This window comes from Strongylocentrotus purpuratus, unplaced genomic scaffold, assembly GCF_000002235.5.
Source record: "Strongylocentrotus purpuratus isolate Spur 01 unplaced genomic scaffold, Spur_5.0 spur5_scaffold_2, whole genome shotgun sequence".
In the NCBI taxonomy this organism is placed as follows: Eukaryota; Metazoa; Echinodermata; class Echinoidea; order Camarodonta; family Strongylocentrotidae; genus Strongylocentrotus; species Strongylocentrotus purpuratus.
This window is the reverse complement of record NW_022145605.1, coordinates 27519615-27536922: the sequence shown is the minus strand read 5'-3', so window position 1 is coordinate 27536922 and position 17308 is coordinate 27519615. Positions and strand designations below refer to the sequence as shown.

The following is a 17308-nucleotide window of genomic DNA, read 5'->3' as shown; positions in this document are numbered from 1 at the left end:
ATATGAAATAAATCTCATTATAAGTCTGCACTACTAGTATTGCGATAGAAAAACATGTCAAAAGGACTGCGTAGGCTCCGAAGAACAAGTTGAATTATTAGTTATCTTTAATTTTGCTAAGAGCTCCATTGTTCCCTTTTTTGTGGATTTGGTGTTTAGTGTTTTGTCAGGCTTGTAGTTTCAATCAATACCCTTGGCAAAAGTAATAACATTTGGAGTTACTTCATGATTTCAGTTTGCCTTATCCTTTACTGAGCATTATATGGTATGGGGGATTTTGCAAATGGTGTAACTATGAGACATGCGAATCCTAAACTTTGCTGACTGATAAAGATGCAATTTCAGTAGTTTGCATGAGTAACTTTTGGTTTTGAATCCTATTTTAGGGCTGGTGGGATATTATTCTCACTCGTAGTCATAAAAATAGTCCATAACTTCAGTTTAATGATTATTGAAAGTCAACATTGAGCACTTCTATAATTGCCAGGCTCTTTTATCACCTGTGCACCATGCATGTAGTTTTTATTTATTTAACAAATGTGAATGTTTCACAATTCAATTTGTCCTATAATCATCAAAACTATGAATATTAGTTCAGGTGCTACTCTGATATACATCTCATACAGAATACAGATCACCAAAACCATGTAGATTTTGTCTATTCTGTGCCAGAAAGACATTTTTATATCATTTATTTTGAAATAACACTATTGTAGCGCTCAACAGATGATTTTATTTAGTTGTGTTTTGAACAGTCAACCATTTACTGTTAAAAAAGAAAGAAAATACAGTCATAGATTGTTTGGATGTTGATATTTTTAACTTGAAGGGATTGGCAGCCTGCTGACCTTTATCTAAATGGCAATATGTGGGTTATGGTGGCCGTAAAGGTATAATGGGAAGCTGTTCAGAGCAACAACAAAAAATTGGTCAAAATTATAGAGTTTTAATTGGTAATTTGTTCTGATGTGAGCATTCTATAACTTAAGGAGACAAATAATAAACTTAACTATATACGTGTTGGAATGTGTGGGTTATGGTGGTGGTTAAGATATAATCAGAAACCGTTGGTAGCCGACTTGAATTCATTATCAATTGATACGGCACTGATGTTAGCTGTGATTGATGCCCATCTTCGCACCATTTAATGGGCCACAAATGCTGAGGGGTTCTCTACAAGAGTGCATCCACCTCCGGCTTGCTTGCTATAGTCAGCCTAGCTAACCTGCTTGCAGCTAGCTAGCTAGCGTTCAGGGGGCTGTGGAACAGGTTGCTTTAATCGTCTGCATGGTTGTATGTTGTAGAATGGGAGCTTGGTAATCTTATATTTTCATTGATTTGAAGTTTGAAGTTTGAGTTTGATTCATCCCACATTAATATTAAAACCTGTTCAGGTTCATACAGACTGATTATTAACAAAACAATAGCGATACATATCATAAAGGAAGTAGAAATGATGTACAGTAAATGAGCAAAATGTTTTGAGGGAAGACTACCGGTAGATACGAAAGGCAATATAAATACAATGAATTATGTTCGGAGCCTAAATAAAGAGCATAGCTTATACATGAATATTATTTCATTCAAATGAATAAATACTTATTCAATGCTATTTGGGTAATCCAATAGATAGTATTTCAATTTGATTAAAAACAATTTTTTCGTTGCAATTTACATGAAACTGATGGTGTTACAATTCAATTTAATTGGAGAGGTTCTTGTATGTACCAAAAACTGACACTTTACTGATTGTGTGGTAATGTAATTGATAGTCTTTCAATTCAATTATTTTTAAAGGTATGTTTTATTCACTGCTAACATGACAATTTGATTTGTCTGAAAACACAATCCCTTTTCGTGGCTATTCCTGAAAGTCGATAGTATCTACATGCTGCTATTAACCACTACTGACAGTATAAACATTCATTTCAAATGAAGAAAAAGAATATTTCCAGCTATTTCAGAATAAAAATGTAAAGGTTTTTCTTAGAAATACAAACTTGCCATTTTATATATGATATGTAAAGGAATATATTCAACAATATGGATTTAAGAAATAAGTATAGTGCATTTCAGATTTTCTTCTCTTTTTGTGAAATCTTAATCAATCGAATTGAGTAATCAAACTCTTGATTTGTTCAAAAACATGCAAACATTGATTCTAAATATTCAATTTATAGTAACATTTTATTACTTTATTTATTTCAAGTATGATATAACAAGTACCGATATGCAGTATGCAGATAAAGGGTGAAACCAAATACTCATTTTCCTGATTTTGTCCTTATTATTCATACAAAATGTGTCCCTTAAGTATTATTCCAGGAATGTTTTTACATGAATCATGTCAGAGGGGATCTGCTAACGGGGGGAAAAAGAAGACATGAAACATCTAATGTAGTGAATGTCTGAAATGGCTTGAATTTATCTTTTAAGACTGAGCTAGGAAATCCGGCAGAGAGACTCTGTAAAGAAACTGTGTTATCCAACTTTGGAAAATGGGTTATGAGCTTAAGCAGTTGGGCTTAAGTGGCTTTGGATGAATTGAATTGTGAAAAATGAGTATTTATTGATTATATCATATTACCTTCCTTGGCGTTTTCTAGGAGAACAAACGATTGGGTTTTGTCTTTCCTGTCGCTACTTCTACTTTGGTCTAAACGCTGAATTAGAAATATTTCAATCGTAGAGATCTCATAATCTATTGTTATTAGTATGAATGTCGGTTTTTAATCTGTTGTAGACTTTAGCTTACGTTCTTTCATATGTGATCATGTTTTTATGGAGATCATACCGGCCTAATCGCGTGGTTGTGCTATATGAGGAGGGTGTGAAAAACATTTTTCATTATTTGCATCATGTAGGACCATCTTCGCTGAAGCAAGATGAGTCGTCAAACAACATCTCTAATGACACTTACACGTGTACCCCCAAATTGGCTACTTCATATGATGCATCGTTTCATTAAAATTAAGCCAAGTTGTAAAAAAGGCAGTTGTGATAATGATGATTTCTCCATGGCCGTATTTATATATATTTCAGATTCGACTGCTGATTAGGAATCTGCTTGCCAACTAATCACTATGCAGGCAGGCTATATAGCAATCTCAGTCTCCCTCCCGCAGTGTATACAGAGAGAGAGAGAGGGAAGAGAGATGGGTAAACGAGAGAGTGCTCAAATAAAAATGACTCATATTTTCCTCATCCAGGGCTGAGAAGTTTGATGAAATGAGCAAGCAGGAGCAAGCGCTGCATGGTTACGAGATCATCCCGGTCATTGTCATTTTCCGAGAGTGCATTGTGATTTACGTAGGGGGGAATGAAACATGTTTTCATACTTTACCCAAGGAGAGAGAGGATAAAACCGGGAGACCCTCAATCAAAATTGCCTGGATTCTGCTCGGCAGAATGCCGTCTCGCTTCATTTAAGCGCGGATCTCATGCCATGCACGCCTAGATTGCTATATATGTACCCTTTTGAGAAAGACAAATAACAGAATATCATCTTTACTAAGGCTTTGTCAGACATACAGGCTGCATTATGATTTGGGAGGGCTGACATAGAAACGCACGCACAAAAATGCTTTATTACTGATCAAAATTGATTTTTCAGCCGCCATTATGCATTGCAGCTCTGATAAGTTTGTTATAAGATCCTGCCGACATGATTAAGCTGAATTATCTTGAAAATTTCCAGTTAAAATACATATGTCAGGGTTCACCGCCATAAAGCATACAACACACAGTCTGGGCATGTTATACCGTAGTATGGGAAATGGTGGAAATACAGTGTAGAAGCTGATTTGTAATGTCGTATGTAGTAATTACCGGGACATGTACATAATAGCATGAAACAGATATTTTCTAACTATCAAATTTGTGAATGAAAATGTCTCTCCAGTCCAAAATACATATTTAACCGTCTAAGGATGGATGTTGAAATTGTAGAAGAATTTGTAGAGGTGTTTTGGTCTGGTGATGTCCTGTGGCAATAGGTTAATTTGCATTTGCCATTCTCCACCCAGGCTAAGTAAATGGGTATCCAATAGGAAGAAATTCCTTAAAAACTTATGCCTCTTATCAACTGAAAATTGGGGTAATAAATAATAGTATTTCGGTGTTCCGTATCCTCCACCAAAAAAAAAAGAGCATTTTATGATTGTAACTATCATCATGGATAGTATTGAAATGAATAGCCGGAAACAATTTTGTTACTCAGTGATTAAAGGGAAAAGTACTTCAGTTTGTCTCCATTTCGTTCAGGATCATCACTGTCTTATCATCTAGCTTCCATTCCATTCTATCAAAAATATTTGATACTGACAGCTCGGAACACCCACGACAAAGCATCGTGATAACAAGTGTTTACGCAGGCCATATTTCGATTCTCTTCCAATATTTCATGAATGTGTCGCAGATCATACACATTATGATAAGGAGGCATCACAAGCATTTGATTTAGACAGATGAAATTCGATGAGCTGAGGCAGAGGTTTTTTTTTGTTGGTCCCCTTCCTTTTTCTGTTGCGAAGAGAAGAATTGTTCGCCTGCCTACGGGCAAGGATCTGAAAGATTTTATCACGCTTAAAATTTGATATTAGCTCAAGCCAGAAGAATGGTGACTTGATACGCTAAGATGACGGATGGCTGTGTTTAGCAAGGCGGTAGATTCCATCACATATTCTCCTTATTTATTTTCGCTTTCGTTCTCTATCTCTGATCTCCCTCTCGTTCTCTTCTACATGTTTCTTTTTCTTCCTGTCTCTTTGAAAATATAAATGTTTGTGTTTTCTCTGCTTACTCTGCTTTATACTATACCTTTCTCACTCTCTTTATCTTTCACTCGCACACACACACACACACACTCTCTCTGTCTCTATCTCCCCTTTTTTTCTCTATCCCCATCTCTCTATCTCTTTCTCTCTATCTCTTCTCTCTCTCTCTCTCTCTCTCTCTCTCTCTCTCTCTCTCATTCTCTGTGTCTTTTTATTCTATTTTTTTCTTCTGACGATATATCTCTCTATTCCACCTCTTACTTGAAATCCATCTCCTGTCATCACACACACACTTGTGCACATCATGCATAATCTGTTTTTTCTATGTACAGTAAACCTAACTAAATTGGCCGTTATTATCTGATACATGCAGCATGCAAATGTCAAACGATTGTTCGGTCAAACCTCTGTCTTGGAGTCTTCACCACGCATAAAAAATGCCATAGTAAAGGGCTTTTCTTCTAAGATATCTTACTCAGTAAGCTATTCTGTTTCTCCTATTTGTGATTCTTGCATTCAGTGCTTATCTGTAACTGCCTATTCGTTTCCCCTCTCTTCCTTTCTCTCTTCTTTTCTTTATGTCTTCCTTCCTAATATTCAAATGTACCCTATGAACCTGCTTTCTCACAATTTCTTCTTCTTTGGATTTTGCACCTGATGCAGTATAGTCAGGATCTAATGAATTCATAAACCCCCTAAATAAGTGCAGCCAAAAGATTTCATAATTACATAAATATACTCGCAGCGCAACATGCCAGGGGGCTTCCTATATGCAAATACCTATTTCTTCTTCTCCCTAGCTGTGGTGCATAGTGTGTTTAGCTATTCAGAAGGGGTAGAGTTCAACTGAATAGAATACCCAAGGAATGGATGATAGCTAGGAGCCAGGAACATACTGAAGTATGATTATAACTGCAGGAGACTGGACTTAAGACAAAATCAATCTTCCCTCCATGCATGTCTTTCAAGAAAACGACATGCAGAGGTTTTTACCATTATACTTGTATTGACCCTAGTCCACTTATGGTCTTGTGTGCTTACACATGCACTAATCAAAGACAAAATATGCTCAAGAGATTTAGAAATTCCTTGGCAAAAATCTTGCGATAGTCCCGTTGATACGGTTTTACGGCATCTTATCTTAATTTCCATCTACTTGCTTATTTGAGGAAACATTCAGAGGGCAAAACCTTTTACTGGGAATAGTTTTCTCACATCACCATATTTTATCAGTTAGGAAGATCAGAGAAGAACAATATTCTTTTGAATTATCGCTTTGGATCCAGAAGGGTTTTTAACTCAATGTTATTAAAGAATACAAGTTAACACCTTTTTGGCTCTAAACAGGCAAAATGTTCGTGCAGCTAGCTGACAAGTAGTGAACATTAACGACCATGTTCTGCGTTTGTGCCTGTCGAGACGGCAATTGGCATGGCGACACAGGTATTTGCACGTCGTCGGCTCTCATTCTCAATGAACAAAACCCTGTGTTTATTTGTATTGCACTTCAGTTATGACGAAGGCAAAGAAAGAGAGCTGAATTGCTTTCAATTATCACCACGAACCCTCAATGTTTTCATCTCTCTGACATTCAAACTCTTCTTTGTTGGTATTCCTGTATCCTGCCTGTGCAATGATGGGTGTTTCTTCTAATATGGTTTGGCAGGAAAGAAATATACATTCTGAATGTCATAAGTACATTTCTATGTTGTCCTTTACATTATTTTTGTAACAGGGTAGTTGCCCGTAGAACATAATATGGGCATTACTATCAAATGCTAGTAACTCTAGCGACTCTAGTAAATAACATACCTGTATAACTGTTTGTGTCCATAATTAGCAATTAGAAAATATCTCTGTATAACATTTAGGCCTACTTGGAGACTGGACCCATCACCTATATGAATCTAATGGTAATATGGTACTGTGTTAAAAGCCTATGGGGATTGAGGGAATTCAGTGGTCAACTGGTTTGATAAAGCGGATAAATCGCTTGCTTTTTTGTTCGAAGATGGTTATCAAGTATCGCTTGTCCATTTTCTCTGGAATGGCCACATGTACCTGGTTATTCTGTGAAACGCTATTGGGAGGACCATGCAGTGTGGCTGTATAGAAGCAGCAGGGGTTTTTCCCTCCCATCTCGTCGTAATTATTCAGAGTTAAAGAAAGCATCCATGCAGATGGTTAGAAAGCGTTATCACACAACAACAGGAAACAGGGGAGAGCGCCGTTTCCATGGGAATTTCCAGTTGAATGATCCTTCTGCTTTGCAGCCCTCTATAGGCGTCCATTTGGAGTTGCATGGACAGACAGGGTTACCTTCGAAGATGTTTCCATGGAAACCTGCGATTCTCGACGTTTTTTTCCAATTTCTGTTGAGCGAAAAATCACATTTGCCACAAAGTTGTATGGTTGATGAGAAAATGATTTCAACAAATTATGTCGACAGTTGTGTGCCTTTGCTACACAGATGCAGAAAACAATTACCTGAAATGTTGCACTACATTATTCCCCCAAGTGCTGCATTCAATCATCAATTTTTTAATCTACCATATGAGAAAGAGTTAACGGCTTATTTTTTTAAATAATTTCTCCTAATAAAGAACTATAACTGATAAACCACCTCCCCCCCCCCCCCCCCCAAAAAAAAAAAAAAAATTAAAAAAAAAATCTTAGGGGAAAGAACAGAGTTTATGTATCATAATGGCACTAGGAGGCATGTTGCAGATTTGTAGAGATGACTTCGGAGCAGGGAAGTAGCTCCTACTGTAATTGACCTTGGTTTCTCTGTTCCTTATCCTGTTACTTACTGTTATCCCCCTTTGGAAGAAGCTGCGTGATACATGTATTTCTGACTGTTTACAAATTTAAAACAGTCTCTATATAAACACATGTAATATTGCGAATCGAGCTAATATCGATCGCCCCAAGTTTTGTCGACAGCCCCGCTCTACACAACAGTGTGAGGACAAGCCGATAGAGAATGAGCCTAACAGCTGCCGAAGCTTAATAAAGCCAATAAGCTCTTAATTGATTTTGGATTGCACTAATTGGTTGTGAGAGGGCGCCCCGTTACATGTGGAAGGCAGCTGATGACGTGTTGAAAATCAATCAAACAAAAATAGACGCAAGGAAGAGTTGGGTGTTTGTCGATCCGTGCCATCGTGTGTCCTCGGCCCTCCCTGCATGCATAGCATGTTGTGGTTAAAGATACAATGTTGTATCTCTCTATCAGCAAATATGAATCTGTGTGGAAAACACAATGCGAATGAGACATTTGTGCTTCTGTTTAATCAATCTGATATGCGACCAGGATGAAGAGATTGTACATTCATAAAAGTATGAATACAAAATTTCCGTATTAAGGTTTAAATCTAATGATTCAGGAACAATATTTCTTCATCCCATTTTTAAATTAAGGTCTACCCTACCTGATACAACATCCATTGCCTTCTAATTTTCAATCTATTCTCTGCTCATTTAGTCGAAATTGACAATTTCTCTTTCCCGCTCTTCAGAATAATTGCTCATTACACGGTAAACCAATAACCAGCCAAGTTCTAATGATATTACTGTCTCTTGCCATTTGTGGTTTGCAACGATAATAAGAGCTATCCTTGGTCGTGTTATGATATTGTACGGACAAAAGAGAGGAACGAGGTTGAGCAGGCGTTGCCTAGAGAGGGAGGTGTTATTGATATTAGGTCAGACGAATCACACCATTGTGAAGCTGCCTTGTCACTTTGCTGAAAGCCGACTGCTGTAGTCTTCTTCAAGCCTGGAGAAGTTTGTTATTCATAATGGAATATCGATGTCATTAAAATCCTCTTTCCCTTCAAAAGATATATTAAACCTGCTGAAGATAGTTTTATTACTTTAAAAGAGGAATAGAATAGAAATCACATAATTGAAAGAGCAACAGAAAACCAAACATGGGGAAATTATGCGAAATTCAGATTGGGTGATTATAATGCTCCTCATTTGATGGAAAGCATGTGAAATATCATGATAAAAAGAAAAGGATAAGAGAGACTAGCGCAAGGCTAGACTTGATGGTACTGGAATCAGTAATAGCCCAGTCACACTTACGTCCAAACCAACTCCAAAGCAACCGATAATCAACAAAAGTTCAGCCATTTTGAGTAGATGAAGTGTTTTTGTACAGTCTCTTGTTCAGTCTCTTGTACAGACTGGTATCGGTGTCGTGGGTATGACTGGGGTCGGCGCGAGGTGTGATTGTCTAGCATTGGGTCGACTGTTGTCGGTCTGGTATCGGTTTTTGCCAGTGTGTCAGGGTTCTAGGGGAGGTGTGAGTGTCCTTACCATGCAGCATTGAATGGCGGTAGCCTGAATAGATTGGGTTTGGTATAGGATCAAGAAAGGGTGTTGAGACATGGTGGGCCAACAGCTGACTATCCGACTTCTCTATTAGACCAGCTTCCGGTAACAGTGAGAGGAAATGAAAGAAATGGAGGGAGGCTGTAGGGCCTCTCGAGTGGAAAGATGGTTATGATTTTGTTTAAAGGAATGATAGAGCAGTAGACTCATTGCATCTGAAGATTGTTATAGATCATCTTTTCTCTTTCTTTTAAAAAAAAATGTCTTTCAATTTTACAATGCCCTTCTGGCTCCAAACAGATGAAAGATTCAAGAGCCTTCACTCTGGACCACTTTTCCCTCGTCCAAATAGTTCCACTAGATCTACTAGATCCATAGAATCCATTTTGAAAAAGAATGATGGGAGAAAATATGAAAGATGATAAGGTGCTCCTATCAGCCATAAGCATCTACCACAAGTTCTTTTAAGAAATTTGAGAGACTGTATACTGGGTAGTTATTTTCCTAGATTTTCTCATGAAAAGGAAGTTTTCTGACCCAACCTCCTTTCTCATTGTCATTTCTATTCCCTATGTTGCATTCTGTTTTTTTTGGGGGGGGGGTGGGGAGGGGGGTTGTCTTCTGTAATCATGCATCCTCTCGGCATCATTGTCATTCCTGTCATTTCTGGATTACAAGAAATGGACGAGATGTTTTATCTCACATTCCACTAGTCAATCCAACCCCCCAAACCTGCCAACATCAGAGATATTGGCTTTCTGTCTGTCTGTCTGTGTGTGTGAGTGTGGATCTAGGCTAGAACATGACATACAAGCATGGAAGCCGTACTAATGAATGAAAATATTTGGTCATGACCTAGATGCTTGACATTCTCATACTAAAACCTCCCTAGGCAACTCAGGGGTAGTATGGCGGGAGGGAGAGGGTGGTAGATATAACGGAGAGGGGTAAACAGCCTTTTTTATGCAGGAGGAAATATTTAGATAAAGAAATATATAAATATAGGAAATACTGTATGAACACATTGTGTAGAAAAAGAAATATAACAAAGGGTCATCAACACAAGATTATAGAAATATATTAAAAGAAATTTGTTTTGGAAAAGGGAATGGTGCTCATGAATTGACTCTAATTCTTTATCTCAAATGTTTTGTCATAACGATACCGAAACCCTTGTTTCTTCTATATGATGTTTGCCTTCAACCCTGTAATTGTTTCATATCATGTCATGCAACAAAAAGTTTTCAAGTTTTAACATGAGGATGAAGTCTTGTAAAATAACAATATCAGCAATGAGAGAGAGAAAGAGAAACAGACAGACAGACAGACAGAGAAACAGAGAGAGAGAGACAGAGAGAGAGAGACAGGGAGAGAGACAGAGAGAGAAGGAAAGAAAAGGAAATAGAGAGGAAGAGAACAAGAAAGAACGAGAGAGCATGGGTGGAAGAATTTGTATTTAAGGAAGGTATGAAAAGCAGAAAGAGTTATGAGAGAAGGGACAAGAAGGTGATTGATTATGGCTCCAGGGTGTAACAATTGTCTTTGACTTAGGGGACTTTTAAACACCCACATTGTTAATATCTTAAATGAACGTGTCTATGGATGGGTTGTCAAAAAATGTCAAGAAAAGGGATGAAAAGTGGCATCATAGTTAATGGAAACATAATTGTCCGACTTTTTCTAGTATTACTATTACCATTGATTTACTGTTTCTTTCGAGTTTTCTTCTTTTTGAATGGTTCTGGTTATTTGTCAATTGACAGACTGTTTTTTTATATGAGAGCTTTAACTTTAGCCCTTTTTGATTGACAGAAAAGGGTCAATGAGAATTGATTTGACTTTCATTTATTGTTCATGAAAAATTTAACTCATGTTCATTGCTTCATCACCCTCATTCATTTTCACATTGAACTAGATTCAAACTGTTGTAGGATCTGTGATAACTGATATGTGATGTTCATAGTGTTCTCTTTTTAAAACAACTATAAGTATAAACTTAACTTTGATTTCTTCAAGTTTATTGCTGTGATGCTAAATCTTTTATATAAAACATTTGGAGATGAGAATGTTTGATGTAAATGTAATGTATGAAGTATTATACATTTCCAACTGTGTCTAATGGAGTTCTTTTCCTTTCTCAACCTTTTTCATCTCATCTCACAGGTTTCGGCTTCGTCATATTTGACAACGAGAAGACAGTGGACAGCGTCTGTGAGGAGCATTTTCATGAACTAGATGGCAAATTGGTAAAGTCGCATTCCGCCGGTTGATGTACATTCATGTTCCCCCGTCTGCTTACATCATCTTCCTCTCCATCTTGTGATTAGAGCTGCTAGCATGCTTCAATTTCAACAATTCAAAATAGATACAAGTAGTGGCAGGCATAGCTACAGGGCATGTCAGCATCCCCCCAGCAACAAAAAAAGGAAAAGGAAGAGAAAGAAGGGGAGGGGGGGGGGGGGGGGACGAATGTGAAAAGAAAATGGGACAACTCCCTTCCACCCCCCCCCCTCCCTCCCTCCTACTCATCTATGGTCTTCTTTAGTCAAATGCTAGGAGTGACATTGATTTTCCCCTTTCAATGGGGGTGGGGGAGGGGGGTAGAGTGGGAGAAAGAAAGGTAGAAGGGGGGAATGAAATGTTACAAGAAGATTATACTACCCCCCCCCCCCCTTTCCCACCCTCTCCCCGGCCCTTATCAGTTGTCTTCGTTAATTCAAGGCACAACACCCTAACGCCCCTCCCCCTCAAACAAACAACAACAAACAATTAAATGAGGAAAAGAAGAAAAAAAGAAAAGAAAGAAAGAATGGAAAAGAGGAAAAGGAACTTGAAAAAAAAAATTGATACAAACCCCTTACATAGCTAAATGAATTGACTTGTCATCTTTGTTACTATCACTTGTAATCACCTGTTTATCGATTGCTTCGTGTAATTATCATTATCATCTCCATAACTCTTGAGCATGTATATTGTTATTCGAACATCATTTTCATTTACACCACTCACCACTGGATATATCTTCTCTGTCAAATAGTCATTTTCATTCATTTTCTTCTTTTCTCATCCTCTTCTTTTTTGTATTTCTTTCTCTCTCACTTTTCAAATTCATTTTTTGTTTTTACGTTTCCTTACCTTTCTCTCTGTTTCTCTGACCTGGCTTAACCTGCATTCACTGTACATCTCTCTCCCTCTTCATCTCCTTTTCCCCCCATGTCTCTTGGCTTTCTGTTCATCTCTTAACCTCTATCTCTACTCATTCTGTCTCTCTCTCTCCCTCTCTCTCTTTCTCTCTCTCTCTCTCTCTCTCTCTCTCTTTCTGTCTGTTTATCTTTGTCTGTTCATCTAGTTTTCTCTGTCTTTCTCTCTCCACATCTGCTATCCATCCCACTGTTTGTCTATGTTCAGCTATGTAAATCTCATATCCTCTCTCTACCACTATTTTCTCTCTCTCTCTCTCTCTCTCTCTCTCTCTCTCTCTCCATCTCCTCTCTCTCTCTCTCTCTTTCCATCTCCATCTCTCTCTCTCTCTCTCATCTCTCTCTCCATCTCTCTCTCTTCTCTCTCTCTCTCTTTCTCTTCATCCATCTCTCTCCATCTCTCTCTCTCTCTCTCTCTCCATCTCTCTCTCTCCATCTCTCTCTCTCTCTCTCTCTCTCATCTCTCCATCCATCCCTCTCTATCTCTCAATCTCCTTCTCATCTCTGTGTCATGCTCACTCGCTTTATGATCCCCATCGGATTGGCTAGGTAGAGAGAACGGTAGCATGAGAACCTTACGCTCGCCGCCACTCGGCCCATGCACTCCACGCTGCTTATTGGGGGGGGGGGGGGTAGGATAGGAAGAGCCTTTTCTTTTAGCCCACTAGATCTCCTTGATCTAGCGAAGAGAGACTCATCCCGGACCGAGAAATATCATCTTTCATTTTTCCTCTGCAATGCCATTCGTCCTCAGAGTGATCAAATGTTGTGTTTCAAGATGAAACATAGTCTATAAGGCACTGTTTCATGCAAGACGAGAAATATCCACAAGAAATTATGACTCGATTAGAGGAATAATGCTCATTCCTTGTTAAATATGTGTTTTCCACCCATGCAGACTGTTTTCCCTCCTTCTTACACTGATTGTAGATCATAGATGTTTGTCATAACAACCTGATCAGTGGTAATGCCAATTATTCTGGGATATGTTTCTTAAAATAAAAGGTGCATCTATTTCTCACTTGTTACAAAGATGAGTTTACCATTCATTAGATGGGATAAATAATAATTGAGCTAGATTATAGCCTTCAGCACTGTTGTTCCCACTAGTGAGGCAATACTGGTCTTCTTTTAAAAATTATATTCTCAAATGGCTGAACGGAGAAAGTGCTGAGAGAATTAATGCTGGAATAGCTAAATATTTAACCTCTATTCGTTTCCTGTCTACGCATACATGTTTATCCGTCATATTTATCTCTCTGTTGTCTATCAGTTGTTCTCATCCCAACATTGCTTCACTTACCTAGCAATCAATCCATTAGCTTTAGCGGTAGATTCCTTTCTCTTTCAATTCATGTAGTCTCCTTGACTTTTTATTATCATTTTTATGTTGACAACATTCATCTTCTTTCATATTTTCACATTCGTTTGCAATATGACATAACATTTCCTGAAATATTCTGTTGACATTTGTGTAATGATTTTTGTGATATATGTAGAAGGCAAATAATTTTGAACAATATATGAGAAAGACATTCATATAGGCCTATATGATTCCTTGATATAGATTAGGCCAAGGTTTAAAAGGGGGAAAGGTAAGATGTTCAAATATACAAAAGGTGAATTCAGAAAAGTTTAATATAATCATGTAACACATTTCAAACTTGCATAGACATAAAGCACTTCAATAAAAGAAGAAAGAGGTAAGATAGGTGATTTAGAAATGAAAAAAGATTACAATAGTTGCATGAATTCATGTAAATCGTCCTTGTTTTCACGAAGTGACGGTAGTGAGGCAAATCGTCACGCAAAGTGAATGCAATTTTTTTTCACTACCGTCACTTCGTGAAAACAGCGACGAAATGTATGATAAATTTGCATAACTGTTCACTCTAATGAAAAAAAGAAGGATGTAGGATCTTTAGACTAGTAACGGATTAAGAAAGATTTTAATTGTTACATTCCTATTCGTACAGCTTTCATTGTAATGACTTATATAGAAATAAATTTCCTTCATTGTCCACCATGGTAAACAAAGAAATATTCAAAGAAAGGATGAGATCTAAACGCATCTAATCAATCTCATTGATAATCTACCAATACACCAAGTATTGTTTTAATGTAATGCTCTGTTGGTCAAACAGTTTTTTAGCGTCAAGTAATGCCTGGCTTGAATGCTTCCTAGGGAGTAGAGATTGTGCACACAGTGTGTGCGGGCAAGTATTGAATCCAATGACCGGGGTAATAGTATATCTGTAAATCGCTTAGAGACATCGTGGATGTATTAAGCGCTATATAAAAGCGGAATATTATTATTATTATTTGTAATTATATATTCTTCTTTCTTTTTTTTTTGATTGGCAGGTGGAGGTGAAGAAGGCCCAGCCCAAAGAAGTGATGATGCCACAGAATGCAGCAAAGAACAGAGCGGCAATGATGCGCAATCTATACGGCATCTATGGTAAGGGCTACAAGGCTGGTTCTACCATGTGTTTGTGAAAACAGGGATTTGTTTGTGTAAACAGGGCCTCTCCTTCATCCAAACATTTACCCATCAACACATCCCTTCCTTCAATCTATCGATCAGTTCTTCTATCTTTCTATCTGTCAATCATATCTATCTATCTTCCTATCGCTATCTCCACTTCTTCCTTTTTCTTCTTTTTCTATTTATTTACAACTCATTATCTATATATCTATTTATCTATCCATCCATCTATCTATCTTTCTATCTCTTATCTACCTACCATTCTATTTGTCTATCAACTTATCTATTTTGTTCCTATTCTGTTCATCTGTCTATCTATCTATCCATCCATCTATCTATCTATCTATCTATTCCACTTAGCTAGCCATCAATTCATTGGTTTACCCCCTCTTTGTCTTCCATTTTGTCACTGGTTTCTTGGACACAAGTATAGGCGTGGTCTTTAAGCAGTATGGAAACCAGCGACGATTATCTCTCTATTCATCTATCCTCCTTTCAATCAAATTCATCCATCTGTCTATCCTACCATATTTATCTTTCTATCCATATATCATAAGGTGTGTATATTAGGAACATACAGGGCAGCAGTGGTTGTAGAATTTGTATAATCAGGTAGAGAATACAAAACAATTTTTGTTGTCGTACAGCTCAATAGTAGACCATAGTTATAACCTCTGCAGTATTTTTCATTTAAATTATCCAAAATATGTGAAAGAAATATTTCCCATCTTTAATTATTGGCGCTGAATTAATAGTTGTGCTAAAATTTGAAAGTTACACATCGTGTGAAGTGTAATCATAAATTTGATTTACTGATTGTAGATTTGGGTGATTGTTAAATTGGAGCAAAGTTCTTTCTATCCAAAGGTTTTCATTTATATTTTATTAAGGCCTGTCCTCGCTAACATTTGCAAATAGGCTCCAAGAATTAAAATTTTGACTTAGCATGCTGAAAGAATAAACACTATTTCTTTTGGTTATTAGGAACTGCATATAAAAAGAATAGCATCTGTCACATCATAATAATAAGTGATGTGCCGTGCATGTTTCAACATAAGTCATCATCAATTCAGGTTAATTACTTTGGTATGTGTAATGCACAACATTTGAAAAAACAAGATTCCATAAAGAATAAGATGTTGTTCATTTCAAGATTGCCAAGGAATGTTCTGACAACATTCTCAAAAAGAAACGCAATATCCCCATTCCTGCGAACAGTTCAGACGTTAAGTGTCTTATCGTCATCATAGGTGAATAGTATTACGAGGTCAAGATATAGATAAGAGAAATCTATACTTCTGCTAGATATGATGTCGATCCCTCGTCGTCAATGATGATATCAGTATGGCTTAAGTGGTTATCATATTGGAGCTATTCTGTTACCTGTAGTAACTAGAAATTCATCCTCATTTAGGTAGCATATATGTAGACACATTGTACAAGCATGGTTTTAACACGTGTATAATAGGTTTGTATAGATGTAGATTAGACGTAGGCAGACTCGTAGCTAGCAGTAGACACTTAATTGATTTCATTTGATATGTGCCATTTTTAATACAGTCGAGGAAATTTCAAAGTCAGAAAGAAAATCAAATTTTGTTACCGCACCAGGTATGAAAAATGCATTATCTGTGAAAACGGGAGAGATGCGCTACTCTTACTTAGCACCCGCCAATTAATTCCATCTTGCCTTTTAATTTAATTACCCCCTAATAATTTAATAGCGAGTAATATATTATGCCTACTAAGTGTTATTACGCACCATTGAACTGGATACAGGAATGTGAGGGCTGGGAGGGCACTAGAAAGGATACTGTAATATATGGATGATAAGATGATGTTTCAACTACAGATTGTAAAAAACGAATTCCATATGAAAAGTCTTGTTCACTTTTCATTTTTGTATAGAATGACATGTCTTTTAAATGGAAGGCCCTTTTTTGACAAACATTAGTAGCATATATTTCACATTAGGTCGTACAATAATGGTTCTCTTCAAAACGATTATGTCACTTAGGGTAAGGATAATGTATGTTTATAAATGATACAAATTAAAACCAACCTGAAAGGGGAAACAAGTAATTTTATTAGTATATTTTAAATATTTAATTGTAAATGTATAACAATGTTATATTGAACAGTTAAGTACACATTGGATATTGTTACGAGATTTATTAAAATGTATAAAGGTTTTTGAACAAGTGAATATTTGAAGAGATCCGTCAGAAGCATTGACAAGGATGGATTTATTTTATTAAAGAATAAACGTGAGTCTCATAAATGGAAATAAATGTAAAATAAATAATTTTCTAGCTAGAAGTTTAAAAATTATAAAAGTACATAGGATCTTATATCCCTGTTTCTTAAAGACATCAATTTTGATAAAATATTAATTGAGAGATTAGAATGTTAGTTATAATACTGTTCCTAAACCTTAAAGCATAATAAACTATCTCTGTCTATTCTTCTCTTTCCACTGACTAGGAAAGAACCATTCTGAACAAAGA

The 17308-nt window shown here is 36.9% G+C and overlaps 1 protein-coding gene across 6 annotated transcripts in view; it reads left to right on the top strand.

The window, feature by feature from the left end:
• Positions 1-17308, top strand: part of LOC763497 (RNA-binding protein Musashi homolog Rbp6) — a 50097-nt gene that overhangs the window by 11316 nt on the left and 21473 nt on the right. For all 6 annotated transcript variants that reach the window (XM_030992128.1, XM_030992129.1, XM_030992127.1 and 3 more), the window contains exons 2-3: positions 11277-11359; positions 14678-14774. In XM_030992128.1, coding sequence (XP_030847988.1) covers positions 11277-11359; positions 14678-14774 — 180 coding nt within the window. The remainder of the gene's footprint in view (positions 1-11276; positions 11360-14677; positions 14775-17308) is intronic.